This window comes from Notechis scutatus, chromosome Z, assembly GCF_049901735.1.
Source record: "Notechis scutatus isolate UNSWTSFEM ecotype Mainland chromosome Z, rNotScu1.2, whole genome shotgun sequence".
NCBI lineage: Eukaryota > Metazoa > Chordata > Lepidosauria > Squamata > Elapidae > Notechis > Notechis scutatus.
In genome coordinates, this window is record NC_142025.1 from 64,098,054 (window position 1) to 64,115,226 (window position 17,173).

The following is a 17,173-nucleotide window of genomic DNA, read 5'->3' on the forward strand; positions in this document are numbered from 1 at the left end:
TGTTTACATGGCAGGAACAAAGACACAGAATTGATTCAATTGAGAAAGCAGAATTATTTTATAGAGAATACTTCGGAGGGAAAGAGGAGGAGACATAAAAGGAAGTGTCACTAATTGAATTCCAAGAGGACTGTCAAGCAGCGATTGAAAAAGAAGAAGGTGCAGTAAGCGGAAAGGTGGAAGTTAGAGAACAACGAGAACCAAGATCTACTAGGGCTGCAAAACGTACTTATAAAGTATAATCATGAAAGAGAAAAAACTGATTACAATTGATATAAGTAGACTTAACTCAACTGTTAAAAGAAAGAGAACTTTCCATAAATTGGAGAAATTGGAATTTGATATGGTCTGCCTACAGGAGGTACATATTGAAAAGCAACATGAACGAGTATTGACACAGCCAAGGCTGGGGAAGATATTTGCCACTTTGACACAGTATAAGAAAGGAGGAGTGGTTTTATATATTGGAGATACTGTCCCAGTGGAGTTGATTTATGCAGATGATGATGGAGGAATCTTGATGGTGGAGATAATGGACAATAGTATGAAAACACTCCTGATAGCAATCTATGCTCCAAGTGATGATCAAGAGGAATTTTTTAGAAAATTACACATGAAAATAGTTGAACTGGATTGTGTTGGTGTTTGTATGATGGGAGATTTCAATGGAATGGTAGATGATAAACTGGACTATACAATACAGAGGGCGTCAAGGCAAGGTAGAAAGACTCTCCCTAAATCCTTTTTTAAAAATGATAGATGAAATAGACTTGGAGGATGCATGGAGAGAAAGAAACGCTAAGACCAAACAATACACTTTTTACTAAAATGGTCATGGTCTGGAATGGATATGATATGGATGTCAACAGAATTGATTTCTAATCTATAAGAAGTTGACATAGAAACAAGTATCTGGGCAGATCGTAGTCTAATGACAATTAAATGGAGAAGACAAAGAGGAAGATCCGGATGGACTTTGAATAATGCTATATTAAAGGAGGAAGACTTTGTACAGAAAATGGAGAAAGAATTGGGTTTTTTTTTCAAAGAAAATAAAAAAGATACATCAATGCAGAACCTATGGGACACAATGAAGGCTTATGCCAGAGGCTTGATAATAGACTATACAAGGAAAAGAAATATTATGAAAAGACAAGCCTCTAAGGCAGGGGTGGGCAAACTTTTTGGCTCGGGGGCCGCATTGACTTTTAAAATTTGACGGACGGGCCGGGTCAGCACAAGATATGATACATATAAAAAACTGCATTTGTTAACAGTTCCCCTTTTCAAAGCGTGGGGAGGAAAGAGTTTTGTTTTTTAAGTGGAAGAGACGCCTGCCGTACTCAGGGTAGGAAAAATAACTATTTTTTTCTCCGAGACACCCTCCAAAACTCAAGTTTGGCGTCATAGTTAAATTTGCACAACATAGATAGATAGATAGATAAAGTGGCCACGGTTACATACGGACCAATCTTTGGCGGGCCGCATAAAAAAGACCAACGGGCCGGATGTGGCCCGCGGGCCGTAGTTTGCCCACCCCTGCTCTAAGGCATTAGAGGATGTGTATAAAAGACTTGAAAAAGAGTTACAGAAACTGCCACAGAAAAAGGACATTAAGTTAAAAATTGATACAATTAAATGTAAAATGGGATTAATAGAAAAAGAAGAATTAGCACAAAAAATTAGGGGTGCGAAGCAGAACTATTTCGAAGATGCAAACAAACCAGGTAGATTGTTAGCATATAAATTGAGAAAGGAGAGAGAATCAAGAAAAAAATCACAATTAATAGATAAGCAAGGCCAAGCTATTATGGAAGTAAAGAGAAGAAAAAAATTATACGAGACTACTATGAGAAATTGTATGAACAAAAGAATATAGACGATGAAAGAGTTAAACAATACCTGCAGAATGCCAATCTACTCCAGATACCTAAAGAGATTGAAACAATGTTAGAAAGCAATATAACAATGATGGAGTTAACCGAAGCACTTAAGAAACAAAATAATGGAAAAGCACCAGGTCCGAATGGACTTCCAGTGGAATTTTACAAGACATTACAAGAATCGTTGAATCTTCCATTGTTAGAAGTTATGAATGAAGTTATGTCAAAGAAGAGGATACCCAAATCGTGGTCAGAAGCATATATTACACTTGTCCCAAAGGATGACGCTGACCCACAACAAATTAAGAACTATAGACCTATTTTCCTGTTAAACTCAGGCTATAAAATCTTTGCTTCAATATTGGCAGAAAGACTTAAAAGATATTTGAACAATTTTATTCATCCTGATCAAAATGGGTTTCTGCCAAAGAGACAAATTAAAGATAATATGAGAATAATTTTGGACACTTTGGAATACTGTGCGGCACATCCTGAAAAACAAATGGATTTGATATTCTTATATGCAAAGAAAGCCTTCGACAGTGTGAACTGGTGATTCATGTTATTACAGCTGGAGCACATGGGCTTTTGTAAGAAATTTATTCAAGCCATAGAAGCTATATATCATAAACAAACAGCAAAGGTAGAGGGAGAATTGACGGATTCCATTGATATAAGAAAAGGGACAAGACAAGGCTGCCCACTGTCACCTCTGTTGTTTGTGTTAACTTTGGAAGTGTTAAATAGAAACATTAGAGAAGAAAAAGATATAAAAGGGATGAAAATTAAAAAGGAAGAATTTAAACTGCAAGCATTGCAGATGACCTGGTTTTCATTTTAGAGGATCCATTAGAAATAGCATTTAAACTGATAGAAAAGATAGAGGCATTGGAAAAGTAGCTGGTCTGAAAATAAATAAAGATAAAACGAAAATCTTGACAAAGAATATGTTATTAAGACAAAAGGAAGAATTGGCGGATGTTTTGAAAATCCAGGTCACAAATAAGGTTAAGTATTTGGGGATACATTTGACAGCAAGATGTCGCACACTTAAAGAGAATATATATTAAACTCAAACAACAGATTGCAACAGATCTGGCGAAATGGGAAAATTTACAGTTATCATTAATAGGGAGAATATCAGCAATTAAGATGAATATATTACCTAGAATCTTATATCTGTTTCAAACAATTCCAATTAGGCTAGGGAAAGATTACTTTGAAGATTTAAATAAAATAGTGCTGAAGTATATATGGCAGGGAAAGAAAGTGAGAATAAAATTAAAACTATTGCAAGAAGCTAGAATAAGAGGAGGATTTGGCCTGCCTAATTGGGAGTTATACTATCAAGCTACAAACCTGGTGTGGGTTAAGGAATGGATAACACTAAGAAATATTAGACTGTTGACATTAGAAGGACATGATTTGTTGTTGGGGTGGCATGCTTTCCTATGGTACAAGGGAACTAAAACACAGGGGGATTTTAGAAGACATTATATGCATGAGGCTTTGTTACTAAACTGGGAGAAGATTAAAAAGCAATGTTATTTGAAAATTCCAGTCTGATTATCGACTATTGAAGCATTTTCTTATCCTATAACATATAAAAGGGAACAAACAGTTAGATATGGTGAAATATTGAATGAAAAGGGTGAACTTAAATCTATGCAAAAACTAGAAGAACAAGGTATAAAGATGAATTGGTTTTCATATATGCAAATATGTTCTAGATATAATAAAGATTCCAAAACAGAAGGTTTTTATGATAAATTGACCGACTTAGATAAGATTTTAACAGGTTCTGATGAAAAGGTGATTAAAAAACTATGGATATTTATTAGAAATTAAGCTAGAAGAAGAACAAGTTAAGGAAACAATGATTGCTTGGGGGAAAAATTTTGGATATGGGATTGACTTAGAGAAATGGCAAAAATTGTGGTCTCAAAATTATAAAATGACAATGTCAACAGCATATAAAGAAAACTTGTATAAGATGTTTTACAGGTGGCACTTACCCCCAACTTACCCCCAATATAGCAAGAATGTTCAAGAACAAATCTGAAAAATGTTGGAAATGTCATCAGATACCTGGCTCATATGCCATATGTGGTGGACATGCACAGACGCTAAAAGATATTGGACTAAAATCCACACATGGTTGGAAAAAATGATAAAAAAGCACATAGACTTGAAACCAGAGATATTTCTATTGGGAATTTTATCTGAAATACACAGTAGGGAATTGAAATATTTGATTGTAAATGTATTAACAGCGGCTAGGATTGTATTTGCAAAAAATTGGAAAAATGAGAAAATACCAATGCAGGAGGAAGTTATTAAGAAAATAATGGAATGTGCTGAAATGAGTAAATTGACATTTGAAATTAGAGAACAAGAAGATAAACAATTTTATAAGATTTGGGATTTATTTTATCAATGGTTAGAAAATAAAATATGGTAATGGAATATGTAGAACTTTACTATATATGTATATGTATATGTATATGTGTATGTGTGTGTGTGTGTATATATATAGATAGATAGATAGATAGATAGATAGATAGATAGATAGATAGATAGATAGATCTTTGGTTATTCGGGTTTTCTCCCGCGTAAGATTGGAAGTATCTAGGCAACGTTTCGATGAAGTCTCATTCATCATCTTCAGGCTTCTGTCTTCAGCTCTGTGCTTCTCAGAGTGATGTGAGCTTGCAGCTGCTTCTTCCTTTTAACTGCTAGTGGGGGTGTGACTTGATTGGGTGGGGGCTTGGCTGTGTTCTGATTGGGTGGGGGTGTGTTCTCATTGGTTGGGGGTTTGGCTGTGTTCTGATTGGTTGGGGGGTTGGCCATGTTCTGATTGGCTGGAGATGTGTTCTGTTCAGGTGGGGGCTTGGTTGTGCTCAGGTTGGTCTTAGTTACTGGGGGATTTGAGCTGGTGAGCTGTGATCTTGCTGTTTGGCTTCGAGTTCGTGGTCGTGCTGCATCTTCATGGTGGGGGTCAGTTCGCTTCATGTATGGCTCAGAGGGATTTGAAGTGGGTAGTGATGCAGCTGCAGTGCAGCTAGCAGTTAAATCACTGCAGTGCCCTACTAGTAGTTAAAAGGAAGAAGCAGCTGCAAGCTCACATCACTCTGAGAAGCACAGAGCTGAAGACAGAAGCCTGAAGATGATGAATGAGACTTCATCGAAACGTTGCCTAGATACTTCCAATCTTACGTGGGAGAAAACCCGAATAACCAAAGATCCACATACAAATACCCGCGAGAACCTCACTAACTAATGATAGCCGTCCATTTACCCGAAGCCAAGCTGCACTAAAGGCCTCCAATAAAGCAACACAATGCTGCCAGCCAATCAAGATACAAAAAGAGCCAAAAAACAGACAGAAGATATTAGAGACACCAATCAAGCAGAACACAGCAAACTCCGAGACCAATAAACACAGACCAAGACTCCCAACCAATCAGGATGAAGAAAAAACCATTCTGGCACAGCAATAGGCTGCCCCAAATTTAAATCTGAAACCACTGTAAAAGTCTGACTCACAGACGGACACAATACAGAAGCCTGATGATGGCAGATGAGATTCTGCTGAAACGTTGCTACAACTTTAAAAGCACCACTACTATGGCGTGGGAAAATACCGAACAAAGCTGAAGGCCATACATGTAAGTACCCCGAAAACTTAAGAAAACAAATATCAAACCTCTACGGGAGGATTAAACAGCCAGATCAAAACCTACGAGAAACTGGAAATTAAAAGAGCAGGAATACTATGTGACCTCCAATTCCTACGCAGCTGCAGAGACAACAATACTACACCAACCTGCTTCAAATTAACATTTCATCAAAGCACAGCAGCCACTAAACGTATCCTGAAAAGAACTGAAATGGCTCTACTAAGGAACGAGCTCCACAGTAAGAGATTCCAATTAGATCAGTTAAACAAAGATTTAAAATTAAAGAAATTAGAACATGACAAGAAAACCCCAACAACTCACAACAACACCTGAAACAATTAGTGTACAATGTTTCCAACAGGGAACTCACCAAAACAGAAACAGAAGTCCTAACCAAAGATTCAACTATGCTATAGCACCCCAAAAAATCCCCACAGAATCCATCATATGTGCAGTAGAATCCAGCCTAACTAAATTAAATACAGATGAAGCTGATAAAATAAGACACCAAGTTACCAACATCCTATGCACAAGCAAACCACCCAAAAAGCAACTTGCAGCAAAATGAAATTAAAGCGCTACAAACCCTGAAAAGAGACAGCAGCATAATCATCCTCCCAGCAGATAAAGGGAATGCCACTGTAGTAATGGACAGAAAAGACTATGAAACAAAATTGACAGACCTACTCCAAGACTCCACATACAAACCCATAAACACAGACCCAACCACATATCTAGAAAAATTAACCAAGAAGAAAATTATAACCAGCCACATAAGCAAAGAGATCCAACACACGATCATACCCAGAGAGAAATCTTCCAGATGCCCCAAACTATACGGCCTCCCAAAAATACACAAAGAAGGCATACCTCTCAGACCCATAGTCAGCTCCAGAGGAGCACCACTACAAAACCTAGCTAAACACCTAGCCAAAGAGCTACAGCCCCATGCTGAAACAGCAGCTTCTCATGTAAAAAACTCATACCATTTCTTGGAAATGATCAAAGATCTACACGTGGAGCAAGAAGATCTGCTTGTAAGTTTTGACGTGGTTTCACTATTCACTCAAGTCCCGATAAAAGAGACCCTTGAAATCATCAAAAATAAATACCAACCAGCTAAACACCTCATGGAACTAACAGAACACTGCTTAACCAACACATATTTCATATACAAAGGACAAAGATACAAACAAATAGAAGGAGCTCCCATGGGATCACCACTGTCACCTGTCATTGCAAACCTGTTCATGGAAGAATTCGAATCCAGAGCCCTGGCCAATGCCATCCTCAAACCCAAACTATGGTTAAGATACATCGATGACACATTCGTGATTTGGCCCCATGGACAAGAAAACCTAAACAATTTCCTAACACACCTAAACAGCGCACACCCCAAAATCAAGTTCACCATGGAAACAGAAACAAACAAACAACTACCATTCCTAGATGTACTAATCTACAAAAAAACAGATGGCACACTAGGACACACCATATACCAGAAGAAAACACACCAACCGCTACCTCAACGCCCAATCCCACTACCACCCAGCACAGATAAACTCCGTGGCTAAAACACTAATTACCAGAACCAAACGCCTGGCAGACAAGACACACATTAAGACTGAACTATGCACCCTGACTAAAATATTGACAGCCAACGGCTTCCACAAAAGCAAAATCACCAACTTGATCCACAAAAACACACTGAGACATAATAGGGACCCAGAAGATGAACAGACCCATGGAACAGCTGTCCTGCCCTACATAAGAGGCACTACAGACAAAATTAGTAAGATACTATACAGACACCACATCAAGACTGCCTTCAAAACAGACAGAAAAATAGCAGCCATCCTCAGAAACCCCAAAGACAAAATTGACCTGGAAAACCAAGGCATATACGAAGTCCCCTGTGCATCATGCCCGGCCACATACATTGGACAGACCAATAGAAGAATAAGCACCCGCCTGGATGAACACAAAAATGCAGTCAAAAAGCTGGAACACACTTCCTCACTAGTCCAACACATGGAAGCCACAGGTCATAGCATCAACTTCAATGGCACCAAAACCCTAGCCACTATAGAAAACCCTAACCACAGAAACATCAGAGAAGCCATAGAGATTGAAAAAAGACCAGAAAGCATGAATAGAAGAGATGATTCCACCAGGCTGTCAATCATTTGGAAGCCTGCACTCACAAACAAAAAAATCTCCACACCACAAGCCAGGCAAACACCTGGGCACAAACAGATCCCCCCTGATACTTCCAGCTCAAACACATCCCAACCAGGCACCCAGATGAAACCCAGCTTCCTAACTAATGATAGCCGTCCATTTACCCGAAGCCAAGCTGCACTAAAGGCCTCCAATAAAGCAACAAAATGCTGCCAGCCAATCAAGATACAAAAAGAGCCAAAAAACAGACAGAAGATATTAGAGACACCAATCAAGCAGAACACAGCAAACTCCGAGACCAATAAACACAGACCAAGACTCCCAACCAATCAGGATGAAGAAAAAACCATTCTGGCACAGCAATAGGCTGCCCCAAATTTAAATCTGAAACCACTGTAAAAGTCTGACTCACAGACGGACACAATACAGAAGCCTGATGATGGCAGATGAGATTCTGCTGAAACGTTGCTACAATTTTAAAAGCACCACTACTATGACGTGGGAAAATACCCGAACAAAGCTGAAGGCCATACATGTAAGTACCCGCGAAAACTTAAGAAAATATATATATATAATATATAATAGAACTATATAGAATATATAAAGTTGTATTATAATTATGGGATGAACTTAGGATGATAATATGAATTGTTATAAGATAAATCAATTTAAAAATATGGAATATCTTGCATAACATGAATGAATAATAGTATAGTCAAATGATTGATTAACAATGATAATAATGTATTTAGGAATATTTGATTGATAATATGAGAATATATACAAGTAATTGTAAGTGAGAACTTTGGAGAGGATGCACAAAACAATTTGTAACCAACTGACACACTGTATATACATAAGTGGAAGATGGCTTGATGTTTTTATGTTGTGTTTGTGTATGTTTGTCTAAAAAATAAAATTTTGTTTTTTAAAAAAACTCTTGTCTAGTCCTTTTTTTTATATGGTTTGAAAAACAGCCTTTCATAATTTTATCTTTGTTGTGACAGGAATTACTTGGAGGACAGTTTGATTTATTTCTTAAATTTGCAGTCAAGAACTTAACCCAAATCTGGAAGGACAGGTAGTCTTCACATTACGACCACAATTGAGTCAAAATTTCTATTGCTAAACAAAAAGTTGTTTACTGAATTTTGTCCCATTTGCAACCTTTCTTGTCACCATTGTTAAGTGAATCATTGCACTTCTTAAGTTAGTAGTACAGTTGTTAAGTGAATCTGGTTTCCCCATTGACTTTGCTTGTCAGAAAGTTGCAAAAAGTGATCACATGTCCCTGGGTAATAAATGCCATTTTGATCATGTGACCGTGGGGATGCTACAATGGTTGTTAGTGTGAAAATGGTCATAAGTCACTTTTTTCAGTGCCATTGTAACTTTGAATATTTACTAAACAAACTGTTGTAAGTTGAGGACTATCTGTATCTTTCAAGTTAGAAGTTTTAGTTTTGTTGAAAATATTGGAAAGAAAAACTATTGCTAAATGTTTTCTTTCTTCATTGCTTTCATGAATGAGACATTGGTGTTATTTTGTTTGTGATCATTTTTAATAGCAGATGCTATGATTTTAATTACATTTAAGCTCTTGAGAATAATGAAGAGAACAAAGAAGAGAAGAAAATGTAATTTAGTTACATTTTAAGCTCTTCAGCTACATTTTAAGCTCTTGAGATATAAGCTTTAAGTATCTAAATCAAACATATAAAAATACCGGTAGTACATGTATACTTTTTCCCTGGCCCATTATTAATAACAAACAAATGTAATCAAAAGGCAGGCTTGTACTACAAATTTTCGGGACTGTAATTCTATAATTTCCCAAAGTTTCATTTGGGAGTATATAGCAGTGTCTTACATTGCTGTGCATTGGCAGGAAAAACAAAAATAAATTCTATAAAGAATAGCAGCCCACTGCGAAAATGGATTTAAAATAGTTTCTGTCTATCTATGAATTATATTTTGTCTTTTCCCATTCTAACTCACTCTATGGTTTGCCTGTTTTAGCATCTTGTAATATCCAACTTTGTAGTCTGTGTAGATTGTGACTGATGTCTTACTATAGTGTTTCTTAAACTTTTTATCTTCTCACTTTAAAAATTTACAGTGAATCCCTAAAGAGATTTTGTTTATATGCATTGTATTTATTGATATTTGTCATGCTAAAATTAAAATTGATATTCTTATGATCACTTGATGAGAATTTTAACATTGTATTATTTTTAACATATGCTGGCAAATATTTTGATTAAGCAAACCTTGAGGAACCCGCAGGGGTCTTAGGACCACATTTTAAGAAACGATGTCTTAGTGTAAATTTTGTAAGCTGTATAGATTCTGTTATTGTGTTAATATAACTATACTTAGAATTGATCTCTTGACCTATTGAAAAAAATATGGTCCAATTCATTGTATTAGCCTAATGGATAGATATGACATTACTAAAAATGGTATATTTACAAAAATTTATTGTAATTTTTCAGAAATGAAGTATTATGATTTATCCTTAATCTAATATATATTGTACATAAATCTAAAAAAAGAGTTCACATTCTCTATTTCTTTGTATTGCTGGTACCCGGATGTTGGATACAATAATCAGAAAAATAGCTTTAAAAAATAGTGGTAGCAGGTGAATAATGTGATTCAATTTGTTTTTAATATCTTTTGCATCCCCAGCCAGTGTAATTCCCGGAAATTCAGTTCTGAATTTTGATGTCCTTCTGGTTGATGTTTGGAATTCTGAAGACCAAGTTGAAATTCAGACTTATTACAAGCCAGAAAATTGTACAAGGACAATTCAGGTGTCTGATTTTGTAAGATACCATTATAATGGAACATTTTTAGATGGAACACTATTTGATTCAAGGTATCAATAAAATATTTCACCTTTTTCATATATTGGGGGAATATAAACATAAATAACTGTTAAGATATGCAATGCAGATCTTAAATGAGCAAAGATACAGTATTATTTTTTCTTCTTCCTTATATCCTTTCACTGAATGACTTGAATTAAATGTTAAATCCAACTTTGAAACCATTTGGTTTTGTAAATTTCTACTAGAATAAAGTCTTAATGTTTTAATTTTCAGTGATCTGTTAAATGCTTAACATTTGTACTGCTTGAATAGAAAAAAATTATACATCTTATTATATTGATTTATACTGTGCTGATTTTTGCTGTTAATATTTATTCATTATTTAATTTTTAAAACAGATTTAGAATAATATCAGTCATTTAAAATGTTGAAATATCGAAAACTCCAAATTATCAAGTTCAGTCTTATTTAGTTTGGTGATACTTGTAAATTTCTCATTTATTCCCTCTGAGGCTTTTTTTTTTGTCTCCTTTTTCCATTGTTTGTCTACTACTGGTACTAACAATAACTAAATGCTATAAAGGACTGATAAAAGGAAGAATTTATGAAAAGTTTAGTGCTTTTTATTTGATGGCAGAAAGGTACATAAACCTAACACCTGTTTGCAACTCCTGAAACCAAATGTGTACTTCTAGATTTCACACTGCAGCTATGAAGGGCTGTGAAATAAATCTGGACAAAAGTATAGCAACTTAAAGCAGTTGGAGGCAGTGGTACATTGTACCTCCACTTAGTCTGGTGCATCTTTCTGCCTTCAGATCTAAAGCACAACACATCTTTATTATTTATTCAGTGCATAATTAAAAGTATTGACTTCTCTGCCATCTGTAAGACACTCTTTCATGATATATTGACTTTTATGCTATCCATGACACTTGGATTGGACCTTTCTGCTTGTCAATGCTCTGTGTAGTCTTCTGAATTATACCATGGATAGCTGTAGTGAACATAAAACGTGTGTGTGTATGTTGAGAACAAGTCAAAACACACATGCTCTTGTTTTGTTACATTTAATCCTCTTGTTTTATTACTCTGCACTAAATTGAAGAGATCTGGAATTCACTGGTATTTATTTATATTTTCAGTCACAATAGAATGCGAACGTATGACACTTATGTAGGAATTGGGTGGTTAATCCCTGGAATGGACAAAGGTCTTCTTGGAATGTGTGTAGGAGAAAAGCGTATAATCACAGTACCACCTTTCTTGGCATATGGAGAAGATGGAGATGGTAAATTATTTTGTGTTTTTGCAGAGAAATGAACAGATTAGTATTGATCAATACTAATTTGACTAATTTGAAAGTTTACTCATTCCTAATTAATATTCTAAAGCAGGAGTGTCAAACTCAATTTCATTCAGAGCTGCATCAGCATTGTAGTTGCCCTCAGGTGGGCGTGGCCAGGTGGGCATGGCCAGGGTGGCATGGCCAGCTCAATGTCACTCAAGTTGGAGCTGCCTGTCAGGAACTAGGTTGGTCTGTGAGGGATCCAGGTGTCCCTGGAGGAGAGGGGGGCGGAACCAGGGCTGGTGCTGGGATATGATCAACCAAAGGAGCAAAGACAGATAGTGAGGCAGCCCAGCCGATCGCCATCATTGCCATGCTGCTGCCCATGTGCGCTTGGCCCCTACCATCCAACTGCTAGCAAGACTGCTTCCCACTCTTCTCATTTACTGGGGCCATTGGGGATATGTGGGCAGGAGACAAGTTTGCTGGAGAACAAGGTTGAATGGTGGGGCCAAGTGCACAGGGGCCATGGTGTAGCGGTGACAGTGGCCAGCTGGGCTCCCTCACCATGACCCAACCATCTGATTTTGATTGCCCATGGTCACTACAGCTTGGATGGGACAGGTGTCCATGCTTGGAGGGCCAGCGTAGTGGTTGTAGTGCACCATCCCCCACCTGTGCTGTCTGGGTTGAGAAGGGTGGCAGGTGGCTGCTGGTGCCAGACACTGTTCACCACCATATGCTGCCCAGTGCTTCCGGCAGGCCGGATCATGTGCCTCCCCTACCAAGCCTTTGCCTCTGCCTGCTGCTTGAAGGATCAACCCAGATGTCCTGGTGCTCAGGCCCACCTGTAGGGACTGTGGAGTCTGGACTGCCTCTTGGGGATTGAGGCTCCCACCCTTTTCGTTTTCTGGGGCTTTCATGGAGCGGCAGGCAGCAGGCTCGTCCTGTGTGTGTGTGGTGCAGCTGGAAGATGTGGTTGGCTGGCGAGGGCTGAGTGCGCAGGGTCCCTCGCACAGCACCACTTCTGCCCACCACCTGCCTCACCTTGCCCTGCAGTGATGGCACTGGCAGCAGGCGGAGGTAGAGAAGTGGGGAGCCACATGATCTGGCTTACTGGATGCCTTCCCCATCCCAGCTGCAGAGGCTACAGGCAAGCAAAGACATATGGTGGGATGGAGCAGGTGGCAGGTGGCTGTATGGTGTGTCTGGCAGGTTGAATCACGTGCCTCCATCCAGCACCTCAGCATCTGCCTGCTGCTTGGAGGGCCGGCATAGTGATTGCAGTGCACCATCCCCCACCTGTGCTGTGTAGGCTGAGAAGGGTGGTGGGCAGCTGCTGGTGCCAGACACTTCACCTTCACATGCTCGCTGCCTCCTGAGCGTGCTCTGGAGGGGTATTCGGCTGGGGTGGGCCTTGGTTGGGGCATCAGGGGTCAGTCCTTTGCCATTTCCAGGGTGGTCCTGCAGGCCAAATCTGGGTCCATCATGAACTGGATTCAGCTAATGGCCTTGTGTTTGACATGTCTGTTCTAAAGTGTGCTCTAATACAAATAACATACAATTGAACATAAATTTTATGTGTTATTAACTTTATTAATTAATGTATATGGCTGCCCATCTGACCAAAGATTCTCTTGGTCGCCCATAAAAAACAATGTGTAACCAATCCTATACATATATAAAATCAATATTTAAAAATAAATATTATTAAAATTAAAATATGCAAACCTCATTGAAAGAATATCTAATCCAGTAGTGGAGCATCTATGATTTATACTATTTTTACATAATTCATTCTGCAATATTGCACATGGTGTTAAAGTAATTCATTAAATTTAATAAACATCTTATTTTTAACCTATTTAATACAAAGACATTGAAATAATATCTAACTCAATAGTGGAGCATCTAAAATGTCTGTTTTTCTCCTTCTCCTTCTCAATAATAATTCTCTTTTATTATATGATTTGTACTATTTTTACATAATTCATTCTGTAATATTGCACATGGTGTTTAAGTAATTCATTAAATTTAATAAACACTTACTTTTAACTTGTTTAATACAAAGACATTTTTAAAGGATAACTTTGTTTTTCCTTGTTACAAGGGAGGAAGGTGAGGGAGTATAATAATGAAGCTTCACCAAGGATGTGGGGGGAAATAACAGCAGACTCCTGAAGCTGACTCCCCCATTATTTTATTACAAATCAGATTTATTTGCATTTGAATTGAATAGGTACCAACCAAACCTGATTTCATTTGGAGGTTTTCATGCAGGGTAGCAAGGCCTTTATCTACTCAAGAATATTTGAATAATTAAAAACAGCAGAATAAGTTCTAAAAATTTCATAACACAGGAGATAAAAACTGGATATATGCCAGCTTTATTTCTTCCAACAGTCAACATTATTGAGCCTCGGTGGTGCAGTGGTTAGAGTGCAGTACTGCAAGCTACCCCTACTGCAATTTGGCAGATCAAATCCCACCAGGCTCAAGGTTGACTCGGCCTTCCATCCTCCCGAGGTAGGCAAAATGAGGACCCAAATTGTTGGGGGCAATATGCTGACTCTGTAAACCACTTTGAGAGGGCTATAAAGCACTATAAAGCGGTATATAAGTCTAAGTGCTACTGCTATTATGCAGATACCTGATACCTCATAACTGATACCAAAAGAAGGTACACCAAATGTTTGCAAATGTTCAAAAATTCAATGTTTGTTTATTTTCTGTATACTTTGTTTGCAGGGAAAGAAATACCTGGTCAAGCTTCTCTTGTCTTTGATGTAGCTCTTCTAGATCTACACAATCCTAAAGACAAGGTTAATATAGAAAAACTGTATGTACCAAAGTCCTGTGAACGTCAAACCCAAATTGGGGATTTCCTCAGGTATCACTATAATGGTACTCTTCTTGATGGAACAGTGTTTGATTCCAGGTAATAATGTAATTAAGCATAAAATCTATTCTGTATATATTCTTAGCAGTCCTTGGCTACTTTTTCCAGTAGCTTTTTTATTAGAAAGCTTTTTAAATTTCTGGATATAAATATATTAGTAATTAAAAAATAAGACTGATTATGTGCATCAAGTTGTGTCAATCTTAGCAATCAGAAAGATGGATTTTTTCCAGGAAATAAACAATATACCAATAAAATAAATTAAGAATTTCACCCAGATACTTATGATGGAAGCAACTTTTTCCCCTTAAAACTTTTCCCCTTTAGTGAAGCCATAAGCTGAGCCTGTAAATGTCAAATATACACATTTAGGAACATGTGCATTTGAAGTTCATGCAATTTTATAAGTAATGGTTCAGTAATTATTAGAATAATTTTTCTGTATAAAAATTTGCATTTTCTATTTGTTGAATTAATGAATGAGAAAAATACTGTGATAAATGTAAAATAAATGTCAGGACATTCATTTTCTCAATCCAAAGGGCATACTTGTCCTCTGAATTATGTTCATTACGATGTAAGTAAGTAAAGCCTATCAAATATGTATGGAGCAAGAATAAAAAAGGAATTTAGATTTAATTGTATTAAAGTATGTTAAATTAACTAAAAGCTATCTATATCATCTAATAAAGGAGAATATTTGTAGCTCAGGCTTGAAATGAGGGGTCCTTGGTGCTTTCTGAGCTTGTTTGTTTTCTTGCAGATGTTTCATTACCCTAATTAAGTTACATCATCAGTGCTAATAAGGAATGCTGTTTGCTGTCATTTTATATTTGGGTGACTTGCTCGTCTGTATGGGTTGGTGTGGTCAAAATTTTTTTGGTTGGGCTGTTTACTGATGACTCATCGGCAGTTTCTGTTTGGGGTATTGTTTATTTGATTGTTGGTCTGAAGTTGATCTTGGAATTAATCTGCTGATCTGAGTGCTCATTCCTGGTGAAGAGGTACTGGAGTCTTTTTCTCTTTTGGGCTGGTTGATTGTTTCTTTTGCATAGTCTATAGATATTGCTTTCTGCCAGTTTTCTGCCTGTTTGTCCTACATAATAGTTGTTGCAGTTCTTACATTGTATGTTGTAGATGACTCCTGTTTTTTCTTCTGGGGTTGCTGGGTCAAAAAGACAAATGTAAAAAATAAAAAAGTACAAAATACAAAATGCAAGAAAATACATTATTCCATGACAATTCATCCATGAATACCAACTGGCAGTCAGAAGACATGATGAAAATTCTTTAATTTCACAACATATAGACAGATTTAACCATAGTTTCAATTAGGAAAATGTGACAATCCTAGACCAGGCCAAGTCCAAAAATGCCAGGGAATTTCTAGAAGCCTGGCACTCTGACAAATCGGCCATCAATAGAAACATAGACATTAACAACATTTACAGACTGTGCAAAAGAAACAATCAACCAGCCCAAAAGAGATATAGACTCCAGCATCTCTCTACCAGTAATCAGCACTCAGATCAGCATAGCTCTAAGGTCAACTTCAGACCAACAATCAAGTAAGCAATGCCCCAAACAACAAATTGCCAAAGAGCCATCTGTAAACAGTTCAACCAAAGAATCCCTAAGATCGCCCCCACCACATAGACAAGCAAGTCATCAAAATAGAAACTGACAGCAAACAGCACTCTTTACTAGCATTGATGATGTTACCTAGTTAGGATAATGAAACATCTGCAAGAGAACAAGCAAGTTCGGAGAACACCAAGGACCCTCCCTTTTATCTATATAGCTATCTTCTTCATTATATCATCATATAATCATCATCATCATCTATCAGTTCCGTTCTCACTATTATGATGATCTGTTTCTTCCTCGATCTTGGGTGTTTTACCCAGAGGCTAGCTTGAGGGTTCTGCAATGTATCTTAGCTGTTCCTAGCACTGTACTCTTCTCTCTTTTGGGCAGAGAGCCCTGATGTTGTACCCAGGATTTGTTGGAGCCACCCAACTTAGAAGACAACAGCTCCAACTCCATTTAGCAGTCATGTTCTTAAACATCTTTGCCAGTCTTGCTGGTGGAAAGTGCCATCTGTAAAACATTTTGTATAGATTTTCCTTATATGCAATTTATATATGTAGTTCATTTCCTATGATTTCTGCCATTTATCTAATTCTATCATATAACTTTAATTTTTAGGTCATACTATTATTGTTTACTTATTCTTCTTCCATTTTAATGCTCAGTAGATAACTATAATTTTTTAATTAATTTTCCATCTGTCCCTATTAGTATCTGATCTAGATCTGTTAGTTCTTTATAGAAACCATATATTTTAGTGTCTTTCTCATATCTTGATTGTATTTGCACATAAGGCCACCATGCTAAATCAATCCCCT

At 37.3% G+C, this 17,173-nt stretch overlaps 1 protein-coding gene across 2 annotated transcripts in view; it reads left to right on the plus strand.

Annotated features, from left to right (window-relative positions):
• FKBP9 (FKBP prolyl isomerase 9) overlaps positions 1-17,173 on the plus strand; it is a 50,283-nt gene that overhangs the window by 8,737 nt on the left and 24,373 nt on the right. For both annotated transcript variants that reach the window (XM_026679495.2, XM_087945214.1), the window contains exons 3-5: positions 10,436-10,625; positions 11,724-11,869; positions 14,615-14,804. In XM_026679495.2, the coding sequence (XP_026535280.1) occupies positions 10,436-10,625; positions 11,724-11,869; positions 14,615-14,804 (526 nt within the window). The remainder of the gene's footprint in view (positions 1-10,435; positions 10,626-11,723; positions 11,870-14,614; positions 14,805-17,173) is intronic.